Source organism: Gymnodraco acuticeps, unplaced genomic scaffold (genome assembly GCF_902827175.1).
Source record: "Gymnodraco acuticeps unplaced genomic scaffold, fGymAcu1.1, whole genome shotgun sequence".
NCBI lineage: Eukaryota > Metazoa > Chordata > Actinopteri > Perciformes > Bathydraconidae > Gymnodraco > Gymnodraco acuticeps.
In genome coordinates, this window is record NW_022990238.1 from 5,121,111 (window position 1) to 5,149,010 (window position 27,900).

At 41.5% G+C, this 27,900-nt stretch overlaps 2 protein-coding genes and 1 long non-coding RNA gene across 3 annotated transcripts; 2 read left to right on the plus strand and 1 right to left on the minus strand.

The window, feature by feature from the left end:
* Nucleotides 1–5,368: 5,368 nt before the first annotated feature.
* Nucleotides 5,369–6,652, minus strand: LOC117548439. The gene is made up of 2 exons (XR_004569331.1): nt 6,397–6,652; nt 5,369–6,313 (listed from the first exon to the last, which is right to left on the minus strand). It is a non-coding gene; the product is annotated as an uncharacterized LOC117548439 (long non-coding RNA).
* Nucleotides 6,653–10,612: 3,960 nt separating this feature from the next.
* Nucleotides 10,613–11,996, plus strand: LOC117548437 (protein ALP1-like). Its single transcript, XM_034219741.1, has 4 exons — nt 10,613–10,619; nt 10,700–10,753; nt 10,880–11,465; nt 11,546–11,996. The coding sequence occupies exons 2-4, from the start codon at nt 10,748–10,750 to the stop codon at nt 11,974–11,976; spliced, it is 1,023 nt and encodes a 340-aa protein (XP_034075632.1). The 5' UTR covers nt 10,613–10,619; nt 10,700–10,747; the 3' UTR covers nt 11,977–11,996.
* A 9,719-nt stretch (nt 11,997–21,715) lies between these two features.
* On the plus strand, nt 21,716–27,635 carry zgc:113210 (uncharacterized protein LOC541387 homolog). Its single transcript, XM_034219736.1, has 4 exons — nt 21,716–22,134; nt 22,239–22,348; nt 26,514–26,685; nt 26,922–27,635. The coding sequence occupies exons 1-4, from the start codon at nt 21,858–21,860 to the stop codon at nt 27,620–27,622; spliced, it is 1,260 nt and encodes a 419-aa protein (XP_034075627.1). The 5' UTR covers nt 21,716–21,857; the 3' UTR covers nt 27,623–27,635.
* Nucleotides 27,636–27,900: the final 265 nt, after the last annotated feature.

The following is a 27,900-nucleotide window of genomic DNA, read 5'->3' on the forward strand; positions in this document are numbered from 1 at the left end:
GACAGAGGTTCACGTTTAGGATTTGTAGGTTTTCCAGATTATTGTGAAGGAAGTAATACAGCTTGTTTAACTTTACTGAGTGCCACCGCATCAACATCTTGTCAATATTTCTTTACTGCTTTTAGCCACTTTTGTTGAACATTGTATTCAGTTTAAGAACATGTTTACGTTTCAATGCAGATAACTTTCTGTGAATACCTCAGTTAAGGAAGTAGTTTAAGATTGATAGACTTCACTAATAACCTGAGTCTAAATCAGTTATTTCAGACAACAATGTATATATTCCTTTGTTAAGCACTATTATATTCAGGTGCTGTTCTTGTTATTTACCAAAAGACAGTTTGGCATTTAAACCACTCATAAACGTATCGATGGATTACGATTAAAGGCTGCTGATGCTGTAGCAAGTTAGATTAAAATGCAGTCAAAATGAAAACAGCAATTTTGGTTTCAGAGGTTTATTGAAGTCACTCGCGCTGTCTCACTCTCTTTGCTGCCTGCTCTTCCCTGGCTTAGCACACCATTCACCATCGTGAAAGCAGTGGGAGGATGGAGGGATGCAGAAGGAGAGAGGATGAAAGGGAAACAGCTGCTGCCTTTAAACTGATGTTCTTTTTATCGTGATATGATACAGGACATGGTCAGTGACTCAGCCATCAAAGAGCTGCTTGGAAACAATTATATCCAGTCAAAATGAAAACAGCAATTTTGTATGCTATCTGTTTAAATAATTTAATAAATAATTCTATTAATACATGTGTGTATTTTGCATTTGTATCCTGTTTTTACACAGTCAATCTAAGGGCAACACATGACTTTGTTTGTGTGTACATAAAAATATATGTACTGAGAATATTTGGTACATCTTTGACGTGTCTCAAACAGCTACAATTATATGTTCATTCATCACAGGTTAAAGTATATTATAATTCTGACAATTGCAATCAGTATATATATTTCAATTTGTCCTGGAATGAAACAGGAAACAAATACATATTTCTGAAATATAAATTGTGACACTGCCCCAGGAAAGTTAATGATCCAGTTCATTGTTCATCAGTTGTCTGAGTTTGATATACAGGTTAACAGTTTCAAACACATCATTTGTTAATTTCAGATTATACTCTGACATTAGATCCACACAGATATGGAACACATCTTCATCACATGGGAAGTCCTTGAACACACACTCATCAAGGCAGACTTGAACTTTCTCCAGGTCCACGTGGTGCAAACAATCTCTGAATCCATACAGATGAGGGACTGCATGCAATATGGAGAGGCGTCCATGGGGTGATCGTGAGTTATGGACTTGACGGACTCTGTGATTGTTCCAAGTCAATACAACCTCATTAAGTTCTTCCTAGGAGGCAAATAATATTCAGTCAAATAGAATGTATAAAATTACTGGGCAGTGGTGATTACTGCCTTAGTCAAGTTTAGTCTTGACCCATGGTTTGTTATATTTGTGAGATTTGTCTTCTAGTTGTACTATGGTAGGTTGGCACAATCATATTAATACCTGTAAAATGTAAACTGCAGCAGTGCAACTAATGTTATATCTTAACCGCTATAAAAATGTGGTGGATAAACCCAAAAATAAAAATTCTTAAATACCTACTTATTTGACACAGCTACTCTGAATACCCACATATTTTTGTTAGCCATAAATAATAACTTATTATTCACTCTCTCCACGGAAAACAGGCAATTTATATTTTACACATGGTCATTTGTGGCTCTTAAAAAATATTAACCCAGGGGCGGATCTACGGGGGGGGGCAAGGGGGGCAGCTGCCCCCCCCCACTGTAGAGCCTTGCCCCCCCAGCTGCCCCCCTAACTTGTTTCCCTAAAACTGTACTAAAACAAACCTACACTATTTCCACAAGCAACGAAACAAGCATTACATTAGTTAAAAGTGAATCATTTTAAATATCATTTTAGGCCCGTTAAAAACGCAGCTACGGCCCTGCATTAAACTGTGGAGCGGCGTTCACACAGACCGCGGCTCACAGAGCTGCAGAGAGGGAGCGAGCTGTCCCAGCGCCTATGGGTCAGCTACCCCTGGGAGCATTTCCCCTTCCACTAGTTTTGTTTTTACTAAGGACGATAGCTTGAAACTAAATATTAATAAAACGCTGCCGTTTGAATCGATAGCGTTTAACAGATGGGCGCTGTTTGGGGCGTTACGTTACAAAATACTACGCAGACAGCGTTAGCTGGGAGATCGATCACTTTGCTAAACTATGCGGTAGCCTACTATTAAATCCACCTAAACTACACATCACAGCAATGAGCAGGGCCGGCCCTCGGCATAGGCAGTATAGGCGAATGCTAAGGGCGCATCAACCCATAGGGGGCGCCGAAAATTGAAAAAAATACAAAGTTAGAAATTAAAAAAATATTTTTTTTTTTATTTCATAACACAATTTCCCGATTTTGGATCAACAAAGTACATCTTATTATCTTATACTAACAGAACTACGCCTATATTGCATACAGCGCCCATAAACTATGGCACACACCCCCCCCCAAAATCAAGTTGAACTGCCCCAGTCCCAGTAAAAACCAGAGGTTTATGTGAAATTGTTCTTTTTTTAAAATAATGGTTTTAGTGTGCAATTATAGGTTTTAATTTTGTATTTGTATTCATTTAAAAATAAATCAAACTCCCAAAAAACGTACACAGCTTCTGTGTGTTTTTATTAACATTGGAATTTACTGTGTAAGTGGCCGCGGTGGGGAGAGCTTTAGAGAGCTCTCTCCTGAAAGACTGAGAGGCTCTGATAAGCTCAGCTCAGTGAGGTAAAGGCACACCTTTATATGATCATTATAGTTATAAAAAAATAAGAGAATAGGTGAAAAACAGGTATAAAATACTGACAGTACAAAAAAGTTGTTATTAATAAACAAGAATACAGTTTGAAAGGGGAGTGATTTGTAAAACATCCATAAAGAAAAAGAAAATCTGCTTACAGTTCTGTTTCATATGGGTGTTGAGAGATGTATCCATAGATCTCCTAATGTTGCTCTCAAAGTGCACCAGATTGCCCCCCCCACTTAAATCATGTTCAAATGGATAGGAAACTAAATACAGTTGAACACATCTTGTGTCAATATCTTTGTTTTGGTGGTCATGCCACAACCGTGCACGCGCGAATCATAGTGAGTGTCTGCATTTTTGGGGGTGGGGGGGGCTAAAATCTTGCCTAGGGCGGCAAATTGGTCAGGGCCGGCCCTGGCAATGAGGCCAGATCAATGAAACCAGGATACATCCTTTACCATAAAAACTGGATCTAAACACAGCTGCCTGTGTGCGTTTGATAAATACTTTCTGATGATATGCTACTTATTAGCTAGGCTACATGGCCCTAACGTGTAAAGTTATACAAGTTACCAGTGCTTTTCACAAGTAGACTCTTGCAGGCCAGAGTATGAGTGATTCAACAACAACAAAAAGACATATCTGAGAAGAGATCAGGACGAACAGAAAGAGGAAAAGGAAAAGAGAGTTCACTGAAGAGACCAGGAGGGTCAGAGCAGGAGGAAGAGGAGGAGATGAAGACATTAGTGAAGAAGAAGAAGAAATATATGTGAGGAATAAAGATGAAGTGTCAGAAAGAGGGACAGAGGCAGGGATCAGGAGGCAGATGAAACTCCAGCTGGACCACAGTATGTTCTTATTCTCCTTACATATTCCATTACAGCAGCACAATCTAGCAGCTCTTAGTATTGACAATTATTGATTGAAATGTGTTGCTGCACAGGTCACCTTTAGCTCTCTGAAGAGATGGGTCATGTCATTTGTGTACTTAATTATAACTAAGTACTTACAGTATGCAGAATTAGAGTATTCTCTGAATCGGGTGCCTTTTGGGTCTTTATATCTTTGAAAAATGAAACCAAAATGTTTGGTCATAACATCTGGTAGTGGACTACTTACATTTTCCCACCGCAGGCACAAAATATAAATAATTACTAGGAATTTACTTGAAAAAAATGTAACAGGGTTGAAGTTTTTGACAAAAAGTAGCCATGATACCTTTTTTAGCTAAGATATGGCACCACATGGAAATCAAGGACATTACAAAATTGTAATATTTTGCAAAACTATTGTTTATTTTGTAATAAACTATTATTAATTCATATAACAGAGTTGAAATGTTGAGCTTGTCAATCTTAATCTGAAAATACAAAAACTGAAATATAGGTAAGAGAAGAAACTGACACTTTTGTGATGTAATTCCCTCAATGCAGATCACACATGGACTGATCCATTATTTTTAATAGGAGGGTAAATGGTATGGCGTGACAGGGTTGAAACAAACTGAGGGACGTGTGTCAATATTGCAATTTCATAGATAATTCAAGTATTTTTTCAGAATTAATTTTTGATCAGTTAAAGTTGACAAGCATATGATTATATTAGCAACATTTTTGGAATAATTGGCCATTTTGATTTGTTTAATATTAAATGAATATGTAATAATGCTTAGTGAGCACATGCAAATATGTCTGTCTAATACTAAGACAACACATTTTTTGTAATGCAAAACAACCTGTTCCATTAATTGCTTTAAAATACATTTTGTAGTTTCCTTTCATTTAAAATTATTGAAGTAAGCTTGGGGGACTCAAAGGGCACCCGATTGTTTGTCTGAACACCTTGTTTCTCTTGTGCATTAAGAACACTTGTGTTAGTGCATGAATTAACAATAAATAGGTTATATACAGTGTAAAATACCACGTACTGTCCGCCCTCCCATGCCACCCTGGCATGACCTCTTGCCCCCCCTTTGCCACCCCATGTAAAATTTTCTAGAACCGCCACTGTATTCACCACATTCAACATTTATTTATTTCATAATGTGACAAGTACCTGTATTTAGTATTATTTGTAGAAAGCAGAACTGGATCAAGGACTTGTCCAAGAAGTTGTCTGAGAAGTAGCCATCTACACTCAGTAGAGGTTTCTCAATACTCAAATTTCCCCTCCTCGACTCCTCGGTCCTCCGGTAGTGACCCGGAAATGAATTTCAGCGCGCCATGTTGAAGGACATCTCATTTCTCTTAATGCACTTCGAGGACCGAGCATCGAGGAGGCTCTCTGGAGGAGCTCTAACCGAGGAGACACTGATGGATCCTCCACGGCTCCTCCGCGGATGCGGTGGAGGCGGCCGGACTTCTCTCAGCCAATGACAGCTCTGCGTTTGTAGCAGTGGCCGCAGAATAAATATATGAATTTAACAGTTTGGTTAAACCACTAAGTCCGACAACGCCACCCCGGGAATTTCACCCAGGGAAATGTGACAAGTTTTAAGTCACTAGGACACACAGGTTCGGTTACTCATGGAACAAGAGACGTGGTTCAATTAACAAAAATAGAACAGTTTATTTGTATACAATAGTAAAAATACAATTTATAAAAACAGTCACACAGGGCTATATCCAAAAGGGAGAACGGACAAGGGGGCTGAGGCTTACCAGTGGGGGAGAGGGTCAACGAATGAGTAGCGGGATCCCACAAAAACAAACTTAAGTCACCCCGGTCACACGTGTTCCACACTCACACAATCACACGGAGAAAAGATCCAAAAACCCGGGGGAAGCACAGCACACGGAAAGGGGGAAGCCACCACCTCGGACACCAATACCACCACCTTCAGCTCTCAGTAACTAAAACAGGAAAACAAGGGAAAACACAATAAGTGGGGGACAAAAACACAGAATGAAATAAACCAAAATAAGCCGCAATCATGCGGCATAAACAAAACTATGCAAAAAGCAAAGAAAGAAAACCTAAACCAAAATCATATAAACAAACAATGATTTGACCAAAGATATATCGACACTAATTAAGTATAAAATAAGCCAAAAGAAAGAAAATAACAAAAGAAAATAGGAATAAACTAAAATAAACTATTAATGAAAAGGAACAAAGTAAACAAAATAGTTGAAATTGGTGAAGGAAAGAATAACTAAACAGAAGGAGTTAGCCCAGCAGTCCAGTCACTAAAACACCACTAGGGGAGCGGACCTCTAGTACAGAGTAGGCCACGCTAAACCGGCCCAACCACAGTAGCCAAAAGCGAACAATCTAAGTAGTGTCCAGTAGCACAGGATCGGTCGGGCAGGTGATGATACTGCCGTAGGCAATGCCAAACCGGACCAGACACGTTAGCCAGACGCAGACAATCAACTAGCACTTAGCAGCACACAGGATCAGCAGTACGGGTGATGACCCTGCGCCAGAAACCCGTCTCTTTTCGGTGCAGCAAAACAGCAGCGGTTCTTTAAAGCCTTAGCTTGGCCCTAGATTAACAATAAACACACAAGTATAATATTAATGTTCAGGAAAGGTGTGGTAAATGGACTGAACAAATCGCCGTACATACCGATTAGGCAGAGAGGAGAGAGTTTCATGCTCTCTAAGTTACGGCTACTTGACGGGCATCGCCAGGAAGACCCTCCGCTATACAAAACAAAACGTGACTACACGTAAGTATGATAAATTGCGAAACTTTACCTGAAGCCAACTATTCTCCTACAACATACCTACGCCGGTGGCGGAAGCAAAACACGGCAAGAACGGAAGTGGGTTGGTCTGGGCACCAGCGAACAAGAGGCCGCCAGCTAGAAGCCTCTGCTCCTTTATAGGGTGCCCCCTGGCGGTGATAGGCTAAAAATAATATGCCTTACAACACTATTTACTGCTCATCCTGCCACACATGCATCCCCTTGATATTATTTTAGAAACTGCTTTCATCGCGACGCGATGTTTCCAGAGAGAACAGCTGTGAGGTCCATGCAGAAAGCAGAACAGTGTGTAAAATGTATATCACTCAGTATAACAGGCCTACATTACTCTCTGTATTTGTATGCTTTAGTTTAGTAGATATCTACAAACAAAGAGTCGATATTTTTCTAAGACCATTTAGTGCTTCACATAATAAAATACACAACGGCTGTAGCCTGATTATGCTTTAGGAGCTAGGTGTGTGTGTTGTAGCCTACAATGTGTAGATATGGCGGACAGACGGGTCTCAGTTGGTTTGGTGTCCTATGCTTACTTTTAATACTTGTAAATACAACTTTTGGCCCGTAATTTCAATTCCACATTTCAGAAACCAGAGAGAGGGGGGGATATATCCAGTCTCTGATTGTGTTACGTTATTATGAGAGTGCTCTCTCATACTTGTTTGATTCTGAAATTGTATATATTTATATAAATATATGTGTGTGTGTATATGTCCGCATCTGTAGCCTGTTATTGTCTCATTATACCGCACTGTCAATGAATTAAAAGTAAATATATAAGTCGTCATGAACACATCTGTCCATCAGACAAAGGGCTGTTGTGCCTCCTGTCATCATTAATGGACGTCTCCTTAAAATGACCGCTCAGAGGAAAGGAATTCTCATTTCTCTAACCGCCTGCTGCTTCCCCTCCTCTCTCCTCGGTTCCCCTCCTCAGTCCTCCGCTCGCATCTCCTGTGGGCGGCACCAAGTCTCGAGGATAGGAGTCGAGGAGGGGAAATTTGAGTATTGAGAAACCTCTACTTTGTCAAAAAGGTCCATCCAAAACTGGACACACTCACTTTGCAAGGTCAGCCACCATCGTTCAATACGCTGGTTTACAGCGCTTGGACCAAAGGTTACATTGTCTGTTTCAGCTTGGTTCTCAGAAAAATGCAAAAACTGCTGCATTTCAGCCATATGGCCATTTTCTGTTCCTAAATCAAGTCTGAGTCTGGCAGGGCACCCACCAGCATCAATAAAGTAGCCAGCGATGATCTTCGGGTCTTTGTTTGTTTTGTAAGCTTCAAGCCATATCATCTTTCTGGAAAACCCGTCAATGCCACTGATTGCAATTCCAAATGGCTTAAGCTTGTCGTAACATCAATGTGCCATACATAGTTTGGACCACAGCTGTGGTAGATGCGCCTTTGCAGTCTGTTTCTTGACCTCAGATCAACACCTTCACCATCCAATAACTGTAGCAGTATTCGCACTATTTCTCTGTCAGTCACAATTCCATGTAACCAACATTTTTGGTGCATCCATCTGTAACCATGACACTGACCAGATGTTTCCAGTTGCTGTTCAATGAAGATTGCCACATCGGTTTTATTCTTTCGATGCCAGAGCTGCTTCTTATGGAAGCCCATTTCCACCACTCATAATAATGAGATAAAAAGTCATAACTATGAGATAAGAAAGTCGATATTATGAGATAAAAACATTACCTGTTATGAACTATAATATATATGCCTATAGTTTTGTGGTAACATTCACGGTTTAGAGTTAGGCTAGCAACTCACAGCAGCAGTATGCCCACACTATTGTCATTAGTGGCGTGAACGTTGCCACAAAACTATAGGCATATATATTATAGTTCATCAACAGGTAATGTCAAAGCTATGAACTGCATTGTTGTAGTTTAGCTGCAATATAGGTTATATGTAACATCTAACATTTACAAAAGTCACCTGTAATAGTTACCTTATTTAGGACTAGATGCCGTTTGCATGGTGGAGAGCAGCAAGGTGATGGAGGGACCTTTGAAGACAGCGCCACTGCAGCATAATTATGACTTTTTATCTCATTATTTCGACTTTCTTATCTCATAATTATGACTTTTTATCTCATGATTATGACTTTTATCTCATTATTATGACTTTCTTATCTCATGATTATGACTTTTTATCTCATTATTATGACTTTCTTATCTCATAATTATGACTTTCTTATCTCATAATTTCGACTTTTTTATTTTCATAATTATGACTTTTCATGGGGATTTTAATTGTTTTAAATGGTGGAAATGGGCTTCCATATATTATCATCACACTTGAGAAACAGCCTTATCGTGGCTGTATACGGAACATGTAACTTAATTCCTGCATTTAAGGACGATGAATAGCGTAGTCCAGTGGTTCCCAACCTTTTTTCCCAAGAGCCCCCCCAAATGACTGCTGTTGGAAGCAGTCATTTTACATTTTAATTACTTTTACATTTTAATTACCCCCCCCCCCCCCCCCCCGTGGGGGGGGGGGTAATTAAAATGTCTCAAAAAAATGTCTCTAAAAGTCTCAAAAATGCTACAACTACTGTCACAAACTAGATTAATGTGAAGTATTTTGTTAAAGGAGGATGAAAGCGTAATTAAGGAGCACTATCGGAGTGACTTTGATGGTTATTGGACTCAGGATTAATTCATTTGGATTCCCGCTGTATGAAGAAATTAAAGGACGGCGCGGAAGTGCAAACAATTCAGAGGGATTCAACTGTTTAAAACACATGCTCAAAGTAAGCCGGATTTTGCCGATGTGTTTATGTGGATTCAAAAGTCGGAAATAATCTACAAAATGGAGGAGACCAATCTGATCGGAGCAACTGTGACAAATAATCCAACTGAAACCGGCAAGGACAATGACTATGTTTTAAAAATGCGCTTATCCAGACAAGCCTGGTTTGGACAATTTACGGGCAGAAGAAACATTTCTATTAAAGAAAGAATTATACATTTCTGTCTTTTTATGCCTTTAATAGCTACTAACTTGAATTGTTATTCTAATTAATCAATTATTTTTTATATTTTATTGTATTGTAGAGACAAGGCTTTTAGTGACAATCATGTATTGCTTTACAATTATATGTAAAAAAAAAAAGAAAAGTCTAAATATGATATTTGGCCTCAAATCATCTGAGGCCTGATGCCCCCCCCTGCGATCTTTGGCAGAGAAGTTAAATCCATTTCTCACTTATTCTGACAATGTACTTAACCCCAAATAAAAGAACCCAATATATAGAGTTGTTAAATAATAATGAAGTCACGTTGTAATAAGAATAACTCATCGATCTCTCGTTTTATTTTTGAGCTTTGCCAAAAGCCACTGTGTCAATGTTGTCCTACTTGGGTTGCCGTCCGGAGTTGTCCAATATGGCGGACCATCTCGCACATGCGCACTGCAGATCGGGCAGAGCTGCAGATCGGGGCTGCTTCTCAGGTCGATTAAATGAAATCCTTGCTTCCCTCACTTGCGTCGTTTCCCTGCGTTTAGTCCCTCCCACCAGGGAAGCATGGAGGGACTCAAGGAAACCACGAGAAGCAGGGAAATGAGTTTTAAGAGCAATGGGACGTCCTTTCCTCCGGAGCGTCACGTGAAGCGACGTCCGTTTGTGATGACGCTGCACAGCTGTTCGTCTGGCAGCAGCCAGCTCTGTACCTGTACCCGTTATTTCCAAACACCCCCGCCTCTGTTAGTGCACATGTACTGACATAAACATTAGTATCATCTGTTGTAGATCCAAATACATGAAATAAAATAAGAAGTCATTCTCAAAAAAGATAAACGCCATTCTTAAAATGTATTTAAACGAACAATAGTTTGATTAATATTGATTAGAGTGCACAATAGGAATACAATTATTCAGAGAACAAAAACAGATATGTTATCTATCAAAACCCAGTTAGATTAACATTCATTGGACTGCACACTTTGTTTGTTTGTGTGGAGCAAATTAACATTTTAAATAGGACTTAATGACTGCGGTTTGGCAGCTGAATTAAAAGCTAAGCAGGTCAGTGAAAAACTACAAGCTGAAACCCATTAAGGTAATTTAGGAAGAAGGTTCCAATATACATGTTGGATAGAAAGAGGTTTAACCTTTCCAAACACAACATGTCTGATGCAGGAGCAGTCCAGGCGCCGTCGGGCACGACTACAACAGGCTATTGGTTTCATGGAGGTAAGCATCACTAGTCTGTTGCAGTATGAATGGTTTCACCAACAACAGCAATTTCATGTAAGATCAATTAATTGTCAGTTTAATAAAAGCTAGGTGCTGAAGGTAACATGTATCTTTATTTTGCAGACGGATGTCGATCCCATAGCCATTTTAAACCCTCATGTGCCAGTCCTTGCGGCGTTCTTTGATGGCCAGAAGGACCTCATGCAGGACTACAGACTGGGGCGCCAGTCTCTGGAGGCCCTGCTGAGGATCCTGCCATCAAAGAACACACAAGGCTGGTCACATGAGGTGAATATTTTAATTACCCTTTATTGTTTGGCACACGGCTTGTCATACAGTGTGGTGTCCCGAGCCTTTGATGTCCCCAAGTCGACCGTCTGCAGACTGGTGCACACTGGAGTACAAAAATTGCAGTCCTTCGGAGAACTGGAGGAGGTTGGCCAAGAGTTTGCAAGGCTGGCCAACAGCCCAGTATTCTCCAGGTGTGTGGGGGCCATTGATGGCTGCCATGTCCGCATAAAGACCCCCCCAGGACCTCTGGGCCAGGATTACCTCAACAGAAAGCTCTTCCCATCCATACAATTGCAGGCAGTGTGTGATGGGAAGGGCTTCTTTCTCAACACCTTTGTTGGGTATCCTGGCTCAGTCCATGACACCAGAGCCCTGAAGAACAGCGCCATTTACAAACAGGCTCTGTATCCTCCCTCAGGTGACACCAAATATTCTTGTTAATACATCAAAATCCATCAATGACTTTTAGTATACTAAATATGTTCTCTCTCTTTTTAGGATTCTTCCTTTTGGGTGATGGTGGCTACCCCTGCATAGAAGGACCTGTGGCCCTCATCACCCCATATAGAGAACCACTGCAAGGGAGGGTGCAGAGCCGCTTCAACCAGCATCATGCCAGGGCTCGCTCCATCATAGAGCGGGCCTTTGGCAGGATGAAAAGCAGGTGGAGATCGCTGTTCTTCAAGGCTCTGGAGGTCCACCACACCTTTGTCCCCTCAGTCATCACCGCCTGTGCAGTGCTCCATAACATCTGCCTCACAGCGGGGGACATCCTGGAGCCTGAAGAGGATGTTGGGGACATTGGTGTGGTTCCACCACGTCTGGTGAGGGGGGATCGAGGCGGACATGGCCAGCGAGACCGACTGGCAGGGCTGCTCTCTGCTCCATGTGTGCAACCAGTTGAACTACAAGAACATGATTATTTGTAGGACTTGGGGACACGAAGGCCTTGGACACCACACTGTGTGAAAAGCTGTGTGCCTTCATTTACGGTTTATTGCGTTGTGATGTTTATAATTTAACAAATAAAGGAACAATGTTTTGACAAACAAAGTGTATCTCAATGGAACAATAACAACGTTGCAAAAACTTAGAAACAAAATCATTTATTTACCAATTTCTCAAATAAATCCAAAAATCTTTTTGTGTTAGCCTGATTGGCCTCAAAGCGTTCCTGCTCTCGTTGGGCCTCCTCTTTCAGAAACTCTAATAGGGCCCCCCTACTTGCCCTCTTCTTCTTGGCAGGCGGGGGACTGAGAGAGGTGGATGGCTCTTCATCCAGTGTAGTGGTGCTGCTACTTTTGCCAGGCTGCCCAGGATCCTCCTCTTCCTCCATTGCCTGGCCACAAGGAGCAGCCCCAGCTCCACTGGATGAAGAGCCAATCCCACTGGGGGCCACGTCAGCCGAGTCCATCAGGACTGGAGGCTCCATGGAAGGCCGACTCCCAATGGCTTCATGCATCAGGGAAAACCACGACCATGTGGCTGCCGTGGCCTCCCCCGCATCTGTCCCCGTCCCTGTAGGGGGGGTTTTCAGCTCCTGAGGGAGAACAAGGAATGTATGAGTCAGATGAAGACACAATAGAAATAGCTGCATTGTATGCATCTATAAATACAATATCTCACCTTATATTCTCTTTTCAGGTTGTCCCACTTTTTTTGCCAGTTGGGTGGGAGTGAGCAACTCCTCCAACTCCATCTTCTGCAGAACCTCTCTGTGGAGTAAACCATTTCTTAAATTATAGCATCCAGGCATGCAAAGTCTGATTACTTCTGACAATATGCTTCATGCATAATAATTCCATGACACACTCAGGTTCACTGTGGTTCATTCACAGTAGTGGTTACATTGATTATCATACCATGCACCAAAACAACATTGTCAAACAACTCATGTAGAACTGTAGCTCACCCCCAGGCCTTCTTGGCTGTGAACCTCTTTCCTGTAAACAGGTGCTCATTGTCAGTCCTCTGTTGAATGAGTGCTCTGGTTTGGGCCTCCGTCCCTGTTTAAGGAGAATTATGTTATACATACATCAGCAAAAGGAAACCTTAAGCCATTAACATTTCACTCACATAATGCTGCATATAAATGATTTGAATGTATTGAATTATTTATTACAAATACATTGTTACTGCCAGCCAAATGAATGATGGTACCTTAGTTACGTCTGTATGTGGCAGGTAGCCTAGTTAAATGAAGAAACAAGTGGTTTCCAACCGAAATATGTCCGATAAATAACGAATGCTGCGTGTGTATACGCACGTTATGTAGCCTATTGCAAATATTGCCTTTAGTTGGGCATTTCACATGAACATTGTTGAGAAAATATAAAGCGTTCAATAACAGAAATATATGAGTTGTGGGTTAAATACATGTGAACAGATGTTGCATTATCGTAACGGTATCGTTGTAGGCATACAAATAACATGAAGTAATAGGTACACTACTTACACTTGTGTAGTTTTTCTGCCGCCATGTCTTTCAAATGTGCCAGCTGCATGCTGGAGGCAGGGCTTTTAAACCGAGTGAAATCAAGGATTCATGCCTCAGCTGTGATTGAATGGAAATGACAATAAATGAAACTGTAAAACGAAAAAAGCGATCATGAAAATGTTTCCAATAATGATTTTTGACCACTTTTGTTTAGATCACATATTTGTAACTAAATGATACATTAATTGAAACAAAACACGGTATAAACTGAGGAGTGAGTCCCGTGAGGTTCATGTATTTTCTTCACTCCGCTGGGGTATTGCTCTCATGTCAAGAAGCATCAGATCAGTGCATGCACTGCCTCGTCCAATCAGTGAGCGATACACAGTAAGGGGGCGGGGTGAGTATCTGAGGATGGTCTGGTGGTTCCTCGGTTATCGCTCCTCGCTCCTCGATCCTCGGTCCTCCGGCAGAAATAAGAGCCATGGGAAAGAGCCATATGAGGAAATGAACTGCGGTCTGGCTCTCCCAGCTTGCACGCGGTTTGATTGGCTAGCGCTTGTACTAGCGGGAATTGCAAAAACGGGATTTGATTGGCTGACGGCCCGTCTACACTACAGGCGTCAAAAAATGCTTTCAACGCTTCGTCCATTCATTTGAATGGGGTGACGTAGGATATTTTCAAACTTCGCCGAACTGCATTGTGGGTAGCATGGCAAGGCGTTGCAAGCATCGCGAACGTCTATCGGCGTCAAAAGTTGAACAATGTTCAACTTTAGAGGCTCGATGCTTGCTCGAAGCTGGCGTCAGCCAATCAAATCCCGTTTTTGCAATTCCCGCCAGTACAAGCGCTAGCCAATCAAACCGCGTGCAAGCTGGGAGAGCCAGACCGCAGTTCATTTCCTCATATTCCAAACGAGAAATTACGGTAGCAAATCACCCGGTTCTTTCCGACCAGAACTATTTACCGGGATACAAACCGGAGGAACCAGGCATGGAGGGAGGTGGCAGAGGCAAAGTTGAACATTGTTCAACTTTTGACGCCGATAGACGTTCGCGATGCTTGCAACGCCTTGCCATGCTACCCACAATGCAGTTCGGCGAAGTTTGAAAATATCCTACGTCACCCCATTCAAATGAATGGGCGAAGCGTTGAAAGCATTTTTTGACGCCTGTAGTGTAGACAGGCTTCTCAATACTCAAATGTCCCCTCCTCGACTCCCCTCCTCGGTTCCCCTCCTCGAGACTTAGACCCGCCCACAGGAGATGCGAGCGGAGGACCGAGGAGAGAGGAGGGGAAGCAGCAGACGTTTAAAGAAATGAGAACTCCTCTCCTCTGAGCGGTCATTTTAAAGAGACGTCCGTTCATTATTACGTGGCAACAGCTGCATCAGCTGTCGAGTGTTTTGTCATAGCGCTGTATCTCTGTTAGATCAGCTGAACATTATTCCCCCACATATTTACTTTGAATTCATTGAGAGTGCGGTATAATGAGACAATAACAGGCTACAGATGCGGACACACACACACAAATATATTTATATAAATATATACAATTTAAAGTATGAGAGCACTCTCATAATAACGTAACACAATCAGAGACTGAATATATCCCCCCCTCTCTCTGGTCGCTGAAATGGGGAATTGAAATTACGGGCCAAAAGTTGTATTTACAAGTAGGCCTATTAAAAGTAAGCAGAGGACACCAAACCAACTGAGACCCGTCTGTCCGCCGCATTTACGCACTGTACAACACACAGGGCCGCCCCTGGCCAACTTGGGGCCCCAAGCGACATTGTGAGATGAGGCCCCCCCCAACCGACAGGAGTGAAAAAAAATTGTTTGGAAACAAAGTAGGCTACTTTGCAAATATAATTCCTGTTTATTATTATTATCAACGGTTACTTTTTTATACAGTGAGGTAAATGGTAAATGTTCGTTCAGTATGGGTTTACAGGTGAATTTTGCATTTCCTGCCAAATACTAGCCTCAAAAAGATAAAAACATAATTAATGCAAATAAACTACTTCTACTAATAATCATAATCATAATCAATTCAATAATAAAAATACTATATTGTTTTATTATAATATAGTTGTATAGTCAAGACAAAACATGCTTATGACATGCTCAAAAACTGATATTTCTTCAATCTGTATTCTAGTTCCCTCTGTCAGCAATGTATCAACAACTACACACACATTTCTATCAGTATTTCTCTGTGTTGTGGTTGACATGATGATGACTGTTAGGAGTTAAGGGGAGAGGCTGAGCATCACCATGAAATGTGCAAATTGACATAAAAATGAATAAAAGGGGAAAAAATGCTCCATGTTTTTTAGGCTGTAAACTTGAACTGTTATGTAAGCCAACTAGACAGACAGTGTATCACTCTTCCTCCTGTACATTAGCAGATAAAAGGCATAACATAATGAATGAATGGTAAATAAAGATTGCTGGAAATAACTGCATCTCCATTAGCCTACAGCAGAGGTGCCCAGTACGTCGACCGCGGGCGACCGGTCGCCCGCGGGGGCAATGCTGGTAGATCACGAGTCATTCTTAAAAAAAAAAATCCAGCTCCGTTAAAATAGACAAAACAGGTTTTGATCCCTCCTCCCTTGGCCTCCCTGCCACTTAATTCAGGAGTTTACTTGATTGACAGAAAAAGCGACCTATCGCTTTCCAGTCTGTTAACCCAGAATGCAAAGCGATACAAAATCAGTCAAGTGCCGGGAAAACTCAAATTAAGTTAAAGATACTAACAAGAGACAAACAACCAAATGAGTGCGGGACCGAGCAAGAAGCTAAAGACAAACCACTTCCACACAGAATGGGAGGAAGAGTATTTGTTTGTGATGTCACATTCAAAGGTTATTTGCCTTATTTGTAAAGCAAGCGTCGCTCTGCCAAAGAAAGGTAACGTGGAGAGGCATTATCGGAGTGTTCACAAGGCATATGACAGCGACTTCCCTCCGAGTAGCGAGTTGAGAAAGAGAAAGGTCATGTATTATTGCTACACAAATATTATCTCGCAGTCTTAGTGTCGCCAACTCGTTTCTAACATGCAAAAAGACAAACAAATGCGTCTATGGTCGGTGTATTTTCGACCTTTCCGATCCAGACGAGATCTCTCTCCCCCGTCTGTGCGCGAGGGGGCGGGGCAGTTTACACACTCGGCTGCTAGATGCAGAAACACACGGAGGGGATGGCGGAAAGAAGCGCTCCAAGGTGTGGTTAAATGTTACCCGTCTTGAAGTGGACAATGCTCGTTGCCAAGAGAGTTTAGCATGTGAGGGCGGGAACACGAGCAATGTGTCTAAACATTTATCAAAAGTGCACCACATTCAGACGGAGAAATGCACCGGGTTCGACTGTCTTTCTAGCAGCTCTGTAGCCCCCCCATCCACGAGTAACGTTTCCACGTCAGGTGTTATGCTAGCAGCACCACACGGAGTTAACACCATGATACAAACACGGGTTAATGATTAGAGGTAACTGAGTTACTCTTTATTTTGTTAAAGTTTCAGCTATTCTGTTCACAGTTGTCATCAGATTATTTAATAGGATTTGTTAAAACATTGTTGTTTCTTTTGATGCGAAATATTATTTATTTTATTTAAATAAAAAGCAATGTTAATTTTGTAAACAATTTGTTAATTTAATAATATATGTATTTTTGAATCAAGTATTCATCTTTATTGTCTTCATTGTTAGTTTCCACATGCCTAAAACAACCTCAAGCTAAATCTAAAAGTTGATGGCTAAATAAGAGCGTTTGAGAAATTGTGCAAGGCATACAGTAATAGTCTGAATAGTCGATTAGTCGTTTCATTAATCGATAGATTAATCGATTATCAAATTAGTCGTTGCAGCCCTATTATCCCATGTATAAATAAAACGTGTTATTCAGCAACCCTTGCAATTTGGGATTTTATTTTTGGTTGGTAGACCTCGGTGAGCTGGTCATTTCAAAAGTAGCTCACCAGCCCAAAAAGTGTGGGCACCCCTGGCCTACAGTATATGCTCTGCAGAGACTGCCTTCTTCATGTCGTGAATAGCAGCTGATGTTTTAAGATGGCAATTGGCAATTTGACTTATACAACATTCGCAAGTTGTACATTTGACTCATACAATAACCCACCTTCGAGTGATGCGCTAGTTTCTTCATGTTTTGTTTTTTGCGCCGGACTGAAACTGTCTTTTCACCGACATCTCTTCACCTGCACTAGTGGCCGTATCAAAGCCGTGATTGGTCAGATGTCGATTCATTGCAACGGTGTCGGGTTACAAACGTGCTCCTCTTGTCACCTCTCACGGCCCGTCCACACAGCGGCGTGCGCCGCACTCTCACTCTCGCGGGGGAACTGAGCGGAGAACTGCGCACAGCAGCTGAGGCCCTCTGGGCGGGGCCCCCTGCGCAAGGCGGGGCCCCATGCAGCCTGCGTGATTGGCCTGTAGGGAGGGGCGGCCCTGACAACACACACCTACACACTGTACCACACACACACCTACACACTGTACCACACACACCTACAGCTCCTAAAGCATAAGCCGTTGTGTATTTTATTATGTGAAGCAATGGTCTTAGAAAAATATCGACTCTTTGTTTGTAGATATCTACTAAACTAAAGCAAATAAAGAGAGTAGGCCTGTTATACTGAGTGATATATATTATACACACTGCTCTGCTTTCTGCATGGACCTTACAGCTGTTCTCTCTGGAAACATCGCGACGTGATGAAAGCAGTTTCTAAAATAATATCCAGGGGATGCATGCATAGCTGTCATTGGCTGAGATAAGTCCGGCCGTGCGTCACGCCTCCACCGTTCCCGGAAATGCATCCGTGGAGGAGCCGTGGAGGAACCATCAGTGTATCCTCGGTTAGAGCTCCTCCAGAGAGCCTCCTCGACGCTCGATCCTCGGTCCTCGGTGTGCATTTAGAGAAATTAGATGTCCTTCAAAATGGCGCGCTGAAATTCATTTCCGGGTCACTACCGGAGGACCGAGGAGGGGACATTTGAGTATTGAGAAGCCTCTAGGGAGAATGAAAAAACATGGATAAAAATCAAAGAAAACGAAAATAAAAAGGTGGGGCCGAGAAGGCAAGAAAAAAAAGGTGAAGTCACTCGCAGGTGAAGCATATAAATGTCGCAAATTGACAGACCTTGTTGGCAGTAGCGCTGCTACAAGCACTATCAGCAGCAGCTTAGAACAAGTGCAAGATGATGAAGAGAATGATGAGGGCGCGAGTTGAGGGGGGATGGCATCCCCCCTGAAATAAAAACGGTCAAAATCATCCCCCTTCTAAAACTGCCATTCCCCCTTTCCATCCCTTATGTAATTTTATCAATGAACATGGCACTGGTATTACTGCTATTTCAACATTCATTTGGCGCATTTTGAGTAAAATACTGTGAGCGAGGGAGCACGCACACACGAAATGACATGTTTACCAAGTCGCTGACGCTATACTATGCGAGTGCCCTAGAGGGCGCCAGAGCGCCGTGATGCGCCTGTTTGATCGATGCCAGAAGCGCAGGTAACGGTCATCACAATGGCCAAGCGACCAGGAGGACAACACGATCTGAGAGACTTCATATTTAAAAATACTAAAAATAACATTTCAGGTAAGTCAAGAGTCAGTCATCTTAGTCATTACTAATTACTTTAGTCACCAAAGGTGGAATCTATGGACATAAGCAGCAATAACAACTTAGTTTGGAATTTAGCTACATTTTTCTCTCGTGTTAGCTAGCTGGTAAGACTCAAAACTGTTGATGAAATGATACCACCAGCACCAGTAGAGCTGAAACCCCTCCTTCAAGCAGTGCACACTCTGGTCATCTCCACAGCTGAGTGTGAACGTGGGTTTAGTCATATGAACATTTTAACCACAACTAGAAGCTCCCAGAGGTAAAAAGCATGTCAGCCTTGCTTTTCATCAAGTGTGTTGGCCCTCCACTGAATAAGTTCAGACCAGAGGTATACATCAAGACTTGGCTTCAAAGCCATTGCTAACAATCCGAAAGCAAGAGCCAGAGAAATTGAGACCAAAAAGCATGATTATGAACATCTTTGGAAACTTCTATGAGATGGGAGAGAGTGGAGTAGGCAGCCATTGACAACATTGGTCCTATTTTGTATTATCTGTATACTTTTTTTATATATTTTAATATTTTGTAAACAATTTCAATTTGCACTTAATGCCCTGTTAAAAAAAGTAATATTGGGAATGTTAACATAAAATATTTGTATTTGAACTGCAATAAAATTATGACGGATCAACATTTTTCTAATTTTTTTCCTCAAATGTTTTATGAAGTGTTTAATTTAAATAATGATTTAATTAATTACGATACAAATGTAACCCTTTAGATACCAGTTTTGATCGTATACCAGTAACTGCTTTTTTGAAAAAATACACTATAATTCAATATTCTAAAAACTATTTTGACTTTATTATTAGTAATCAGTTGATCCATCTGAATAATAAATGAGGGACTGTTAACCTACAAGATTTGTACCATAGACTTCCATTATAACCACATTTTTGTATTCCCTCCCCCCCTTTAAATTAAAGTGAAACAAATATTTTGCACTAATTGTCCTCTGCATTTGACCCTAAATGTTAGTGGTGCCATGGCAGCCCGGGGACCGACTCTAATTCTGAGGTGCCTTGGTCAAGAGCAATGAAAGGAGTATCTGAACATCCATAACATGCATGTTGTTTTAGGAGTATAATAATTATCTTTATGCTGGTTGGTCTCCCACCCTCGGCGGGTTATCAGCACAAATGATGTCCTCATATGATAAAATCCACCATCCCCCCTGATTTTTTTTTACAACTTGAGTACTGGATATACAGCCAGCCTCCTGCGTTCATGATGAGGGACAGAGTTGAGCTGGTGGAAGAACCAGCTCAACTGGCACAGCCAGAACGACCTATCTTTCTCATGGCTTGCTCTATAATGATACTACAATTCAAATGCAATACCGACAACAACTCAACAGCAACAACGCAAACTACGACAACCCACATTGCGCATTGTTTAGAGCGGTCATAAAGTGTTGAAGCGCTCAAATTCGAAACAGTTTCAACCTGTCACCTGTCAGAATCGAGACGAGGCAGTGCATTGAATTGCGTGAATGGACCGCAATTATACATTATACATCCATGCCGCAAACCAGTCAAGTGATTCATTCAGGAAATGAAGCAGTTACTGGTTCGGACGTCACATCTCACGTGATTTGAAGCTGTTGCTGCTTCTGGCGTCATATGTCACGTGATTTGAAGCAAGCTTCGAAGCACTAGGCTTGTTTGAGACGCGTTGCGGCTCGCCTCGAAAGTAGACGAGAGTAGCCCATCGCAGCCGGGGGAGGTCTCAAAAAGCTTGCCTGAAGTCGGACAGCTCGGAGTCGGCTTCTTCTTCTTCTCTCGGTTTTTTGGCGGATTGCAAACAACTTTAAGGTGCATACCGCCACCTCCGGAGTCGGCTTGACTCGGTTTGCATTTATAAAGAATGCACACATGTGTTTAATCGTTAATGTCAGATATGTACTAAGTAAATACATTTGTTCCTGCTCAAGATTAGATTCAACTTTATTGTTATTGCACATATTACAGGTACTGAGACAACGAAATGCACTTTAGCTTCTAACCAGGAGTGCAACAAGCAGTAAAGTGAAAAGTAATGTACACAATCTACAGAATAAAATATAGAATGAATTGAATGATGAATAAACAGTGAGGGGTATGAATACACTAGATATACACAGCAGCCTGAGAGCAGTATGAACAGTGTGTATGAATATGCTAAGATATATAAAGTATGAAAACGGTAAGCAGTGCAAGTATAGAAAATATATGGATATTAATTTAATGATGATAAATATTGTGGAACAATGATGAAAAATGGGAATGGATGTGGCGACGTAAAACTGACACAAAACAACAGCAAACTTTTGCCGAGCCAATTGGAGAGTTTCATCACCAGCACGTGGTAAAAACCACCAATGAGCGCTCAGCTCGAGATACTAGCGAGTCGTTTCCCATCAAGCATTTCGCTTCCGCAGCCCGTGGAGAGGAACTGCGCCGCCTCGCTGCGCCTCGCTGTCAAGGCTGCGGGCGTCTTTGTCCCGCGAGATTTCAACGTCTCATGTAGGCGGGCCTCCAGAGCAAGTCGGACAAAATGACTAACCATCATGCAACGCACGAGCAAGACGTTGATCGAATTTGCGCAGGTCTGCGCAGGTCTCGCTTGTCTCAAACAAGCCTACTGCTTCTATGGAATAGGAAGTCCAGGGTTGAAGCTCTGTTCGAAGCTTCAGTGTCAAACTGCCATCACTAGTTGTTACAGCCAGGAGCTACCATGGCGAGCCGCGTCTCTTTACACTCGCAGCTCACCTCCATCATGGAAACATTGGCCATGTCCGCCCTGAAGCAGGTCTGTAAGCTGGTGGATGAAGACTATGCGGAGCTCCGTGTGGGGTTGTCTCAGCTCCTGGCGGCTAATTCAGCCCAGGAAGAGAAAGTCAACAGTCTGGAGTGCGAGCTGGCCACTATGAGAAGCGAAGCTCCTGTGTTGTGTAAAAGTAATCACAGCGAAGGCGTGCAAACTGTCTGCCATAAGGACGGGGACGCTCAGGGTACTTATGTTTTGTACTGAAAATAGCTCAGATAAGAACATACATCTTATGCATTGTTTACTGATGTGTCCTCCATGTCTTACTTTTATGGTTTGACTTTCCAGTGTCTGGGTCGCCCATCATAGAGGGGATCTTTGGAAAAGATTGGTGTATGAATCTGTGGAAAGACACAGACCCATGCAGTCTGGGGGGAGACTCACCAAAGTGCTCTGACGTAAGTGGGTGATTCAATTCAAAAGCTTTATTAGCATGACCATATTTACATACAGTATTGAAAGCTATGTATAGTTGTAACATCTATACAAAAATACATACAAATAAACAAATGAACAGTTATAAACAAACTGCTAAGAAAATGTTTTTTTGTTGTTGTTTTTTTACAAGGAATACAGATTAATTTCATTCATAGAATACATGAATACAAAATAGAATATGATATATATACTTATGATGTGAGACCTGGTGTATCTGCTCATTCCGGTTCCCTCAGACTGTGGCAGGCAGAGACAAACTGTCCTGCAACAATGCAGCTCTCTTTATATTCCCCGAGAAGTATTTATAGTTTTTCATTTTCATTTTTAAATATTTGAGGATGCTTATGGTTGAGTTTTGGGAAGAATTGTTTCCGTACCGGTTCAAAAGTTGAACATTGTGTGAGGAAGTGCTGCTCTGTCTCCACAGCAGTTCCTCCACACTGTTGGCATGATCGCTCCTCTTTTGGCAGCCATGTTTTCTTGTACCTGCCTGTTTCTATGGCCAGGCTGTGAGCACTCAGTCTGTACTTTGTCAACAACTTCCTGTGTTTAACATCAGTCACTGTGCTCAGGTAGGCTGCCACAGTGTACTGTCTTTTTAGGGCCAGATAGCATTGCATTTTACTTTGTGTTTGGGATTTAGTGTTCCAATAAGCGAGATCGTTTTGTTATAATTTGGTTGATTCTAATAGATGTGGGCTCAGCCTGGACCTGATCACAGTTTGAACCGGTTTGTGAACAGAGTGTCAGGACCAGCTGAGAGAGGGGACTCTTGTTTATCTCTTGATGCTGCAGGGCTTTGTGGTGGTAGGAGTGGGGGTCATTTTCTTTTAGATGTAGCCAATATTTAATTGACCGTTTCTGGATTTTTATTAATAATGGAAATGTGCCTAATTCCGCTCTGCAGGCGTTGTTAGTTGTTCTCCTGTGAACCTGTAGGATGTGTTTGCAAAACTCATTGTGAGCATTTTCTATTGGATGATTTTCCCATTTGTCAAATGTTTGGTTTGTTTGTGGGCCCCACACTTCGCTTCCATAGAGTAGGATGGGTTGTATTACTGATTGAAGTAATTTAAGCCGAATTTGAATGTGGATTTGTCTTTTTATTGCATAAAATGCCCTGCATGCTTTCTCTCTGTTCCTTGACAGCTTGATTAAAGCTTCCAGTGGAACTTATTTAAGGCCTAAATAATTATATTCTGAGCAATTTTCTATTGTCTGTGTCCCAATTGTAAAGTCAATATTGTTTGCCTGACATCTGGATCTTTTTTGAAATATCATTGTTTTTGTCTTTTTTATGTTAATTGCCATGGCCCAGGTCTGACAGTAACCTTCGAGTATATTTAAACTCTGTTGAAGTCCTTCTTTTGTCGGGCTTAACAGGATTAAATAATCTGCATACAGCAGGAATTTGATCTCTGTTTTGTGAAGTGTGAGCCCAGGGGCCTGTACTAGGAAGCTGGTTCAACCTAACCTGGATATGTTTGAGTTAGCCGGTTGGCCTAACCCAAAACATACGCGCTCTCGCTAAACTGTACTACGATGCTGGTTATCAAGTGGATCGCTCAAACCAGCCGTGTCCTATCTAGTTAGGTGCGCGTTCACATGAAAGGGGTGGTATCTGGAGCATTCCACCAATCACAAACATGGAGAAGCATACTGACAGCGCAGCGTCATACTTCCTGAATGAAAAGTCAACTATAATATTAGACATATGAAGAAGTTAAACTTTAAACATCCATGATTCAAACACTTTATCCAGGATAAAATCCACATAGTTGCACCTGCAAGGTGAATACAGCTGGTAAAAGAAAAAGTGTTTGAATGCGTACATTAACAGGTTTATGATATCAATGCCCCGTCTAAGACACGAGTGGATCTGACTTTAATTACATTTCAAACCGGAGAGACGTGATGTAAGGAATACATATTTATTGTTACACGTCATATGAATGAAATGATTGCCATGATAATACAACAGGAGAATGGAATGGTGTTTGGCGATTAGGCCCCGGTTTGCAGGATAATCATTCAGGAGGGAAAGAACCGCTCCGATTAAATCCCCGGGGTCTAGACACTGGTGGTGGTGATAAGTAGGTGGGACCGGTCTGAAGAAGGAAGGTTTAGCTTTGTCCTGGAGGAGACAGGAGGCGAGAGGGGTGGAGGCGGGTTGCGTGAGGTCACCTGAAATGACAACTGACAGGGAGGAAGAGCAGGCATTTAAGGAATTTAACATGTGCAGCAATTGGCTGCTGAGGGGTGACGCCCTCGTATTTAATGAGGGGGAAGAGAGCAATCTCTCTCTCTCTCTCTCTCTCTCTCTCTATCTCTCTATCTCTCTATCTCTCTATCTCTCTCTCTCTCTCTCTGACACAGGTATTTCCAGTTACTTTACATTCAGTATAAAATCACAGACACACATATACATAGGCTACATCTGATTACAAAAAATCTGTACAGGACGGTAAAATAATCACAGGCACACATATAAATAAATCTATGACAAAGTCTCATCTGTACAGAACAGTATGATAAAATAATCGATGGCAAAAACATGTCACTGTAAATGTCTCCGTTGTGGGACGAATAAATGATTAATTGAATCATCTACACATGTAATCTCACTTTTACACACCAAAATAACCTTAACACAGAGTAAACGTTTGCTAATGGAGTCTATTTTGTCCCAAGAAAATGTCATGACTATCGATAAAAAATATATCAATAAACCTATTGTTACTTTTCGCGGTATTCCCCACACATTGCCAGTACACTATTACTGTAATATTTACACTTACCCATGTCCAAATGGATCCTTGTTGTTGTCTTTGTATTCTTCTTCTTCAGAAGAGTCGAAGACTTCAGGTTCTGAGGCTCTATCTTCACTGCTGCTAGCGAAAAAAATCTCTAGCGAAGTCGGCAACTGTAAAGTTTTTTTTAGCCATTTTCTCTGTCTCTCTCCTCACAGATGTAAACTGATGGGAGACACGTGGTTTATGTTTTTTTTTACTTGGTGGGTAGGTCCTTAGTGATTTCTCGATGTCCATTGGTCATTTCAGACCATGATGGCTGCCGGCCGAGATTTCCTTGACGGACACACAAATCCACCAATCCCTCACAGTGTAAAGTCAAGCTGCTTTGAGCGGCCATATTGGCTGCTGTGCCCTGGTTACAGTCTCACAGGAGATACTGCTGGAAAGCTACACTTTCAGCGATTCCGCGGATATCTGAATCATATTTCTACTTCTTATAATCGAAAATATATTATTCATTTACCTAAATTATGCGCACTTGGACTCCAGAGGGTTAATTAAACTGTAGCTTGATTTTGGCAAGCTCAACTTGGTGTCCTACATTAATTGTTGATGTAATCACTAATTACACTAAGAGTGTGAGTAATGTGAATCGTGTTGTTTGTTTAAAGTTAACTGCAATACAAGCAACACGTGCTAAATGTGAGTCTGACAGGGAATCAGTAATCTGTTAGCCTCTGCCCTATGATGACTCGCTGCAAAACCAACTGTTAGCCTTTTTGTTTATTTGTTTAATGAAACCGTATGTTATGGTTATGTTACTTCGCAGAGGCTTTTATTTAAAGTGACTCACAAAAAAAATAAAAGACCCATAATTAACATTAGAATATCAATACAAATAGTTACATTACTTATTACATTTTTAACAGGGTAATTAGTCATCTGTCATCTACATTTCAAAAGTAAACTTCCCAACCCTGTTCATTAATTATAGTCAGCTAATTAATTAAACTTCAAAGGATGACAAAAGCATGTCAATATGATCTGTCTGTCCACTACATTAAATCAGCAGTAGCCTAAGTTCTGTCGTCAGTGTAAATGCATCTTTAATTGTATTACTATTTGAATTCATTGTAAATAATCTTAACTGTGCTGACTGCCTGTTTACTCCACACTACGTGTTATCAGACAGTCTCATCATTTTGACATGTTTTGTAATATTGCATGTGGTGTTTTAGTCAGTTATGTCGGCCTATTCTGTAGGTTAGAATCTGTCGTGTCAGAATCTAACAATTAGGCCTAATTTATGTCTGTCTGTGAAATTATTTCAAAATGTTCAGTTTGACCAATTAGGCTCTCTCTCTTTTTCAAGATGCATATTACAATCCGAGAGGGGAGATCCTTACCCGACTTACAGCGATGTACTACATGCTGCAAAGACTTTCACTGCCCGTTATGTGCCTCAAATGTGTTCCACCCAGCCAAATTGAGCAAGGTCCAAGCCCATTTAGAGAGCCACTTCAACCGTGCAGTTCTCCATGAAGGTAACGTTTGAAAACATTCTCTTGTGAAATGCAAATGGAGTTGCAATGTGTCTGCTTTAAAAGCAGCCTGAATGTTATGATCAGTTCCATTTGAGCAATACATCAAAACAAGTCCTTCTATGATTTGTTTGTGGTGACCAGTTACTTGATTCAGATGTTTGGTATTCATAATTTACACTTTAAAATAATATGATCACAAAATAATAATACTACAATTCTATGTTCTTATTTTTAAGGGTATACCATTCACAGATGTGCATTAAATTGCCGACCACAATGTCATTTCCACTGCTTCTACTGCCAGTCAACGCTGATGCGCAAAGCAGACTTCATCAAACACCTGGCTTTGTGCAAGGCAAAGCACACTGCCATAACCCCCATCATCCCAGATCCAGCTACCGCCATCATCCCAGATCCAGCTACCGCCATCATCTCAGATCCAGCAACCGCCATCATCCCAGATCCAGCTACCGCCATCATACCAGATCCAACTACCGCCATCATCTCAGATCCAGCTACCGCCATCATCCCAGATCCAGCTATCGCCATCATCCCAGATCCAGCAACCCCCATCATCCCAGATCCAGCAACCGCCATCATCCCAGATCCAGCAACCGCCATCATCCCAGATCCAGCCACCCCCATCATCCCAGATCCAGCAACCGCCATCATCCCAGATCCAGCGACCCCCATCATCCCAGAGGGAAAGATGAAAAGGGTCTATGTAGTGCCTGTACTGAAGAAGAAATGTCCCATATGCCATGTTCTCATAAATAAAAATCTTTTTAAAAAGCACATGGAAAGAAAGCACTCTGCCAAACAAAAGGACATAACCGCATGTTCACACCTACAGAGTGAATGCATAGATCCTGAAAATGGAGTCTGCTGTCCACAAAGCCTTCCATGGAACAAGTATTCCTCTGCATGTTCAGAATAAAGTATCAAATTGATGAACTAAATATTATTGACTTACAAATGATCTACCCAATTACACATCCGAAAAGGCGTGGGAAGAAGTTTACCACCCCTTCTCCCAAAAACTAAATTAACATTTTTGTTTTCTTTTAACAAAATATACATCTAAATGTATGTCTACATACAATATACAATTACAATTATAAATAGATTATATACAGTTGCAAGAAAAAGTATGTGAACCCTTTGGATTCTCCACACATAGCGTTGTGTGTTCCTTCCAAACAACTCAACTTTGGT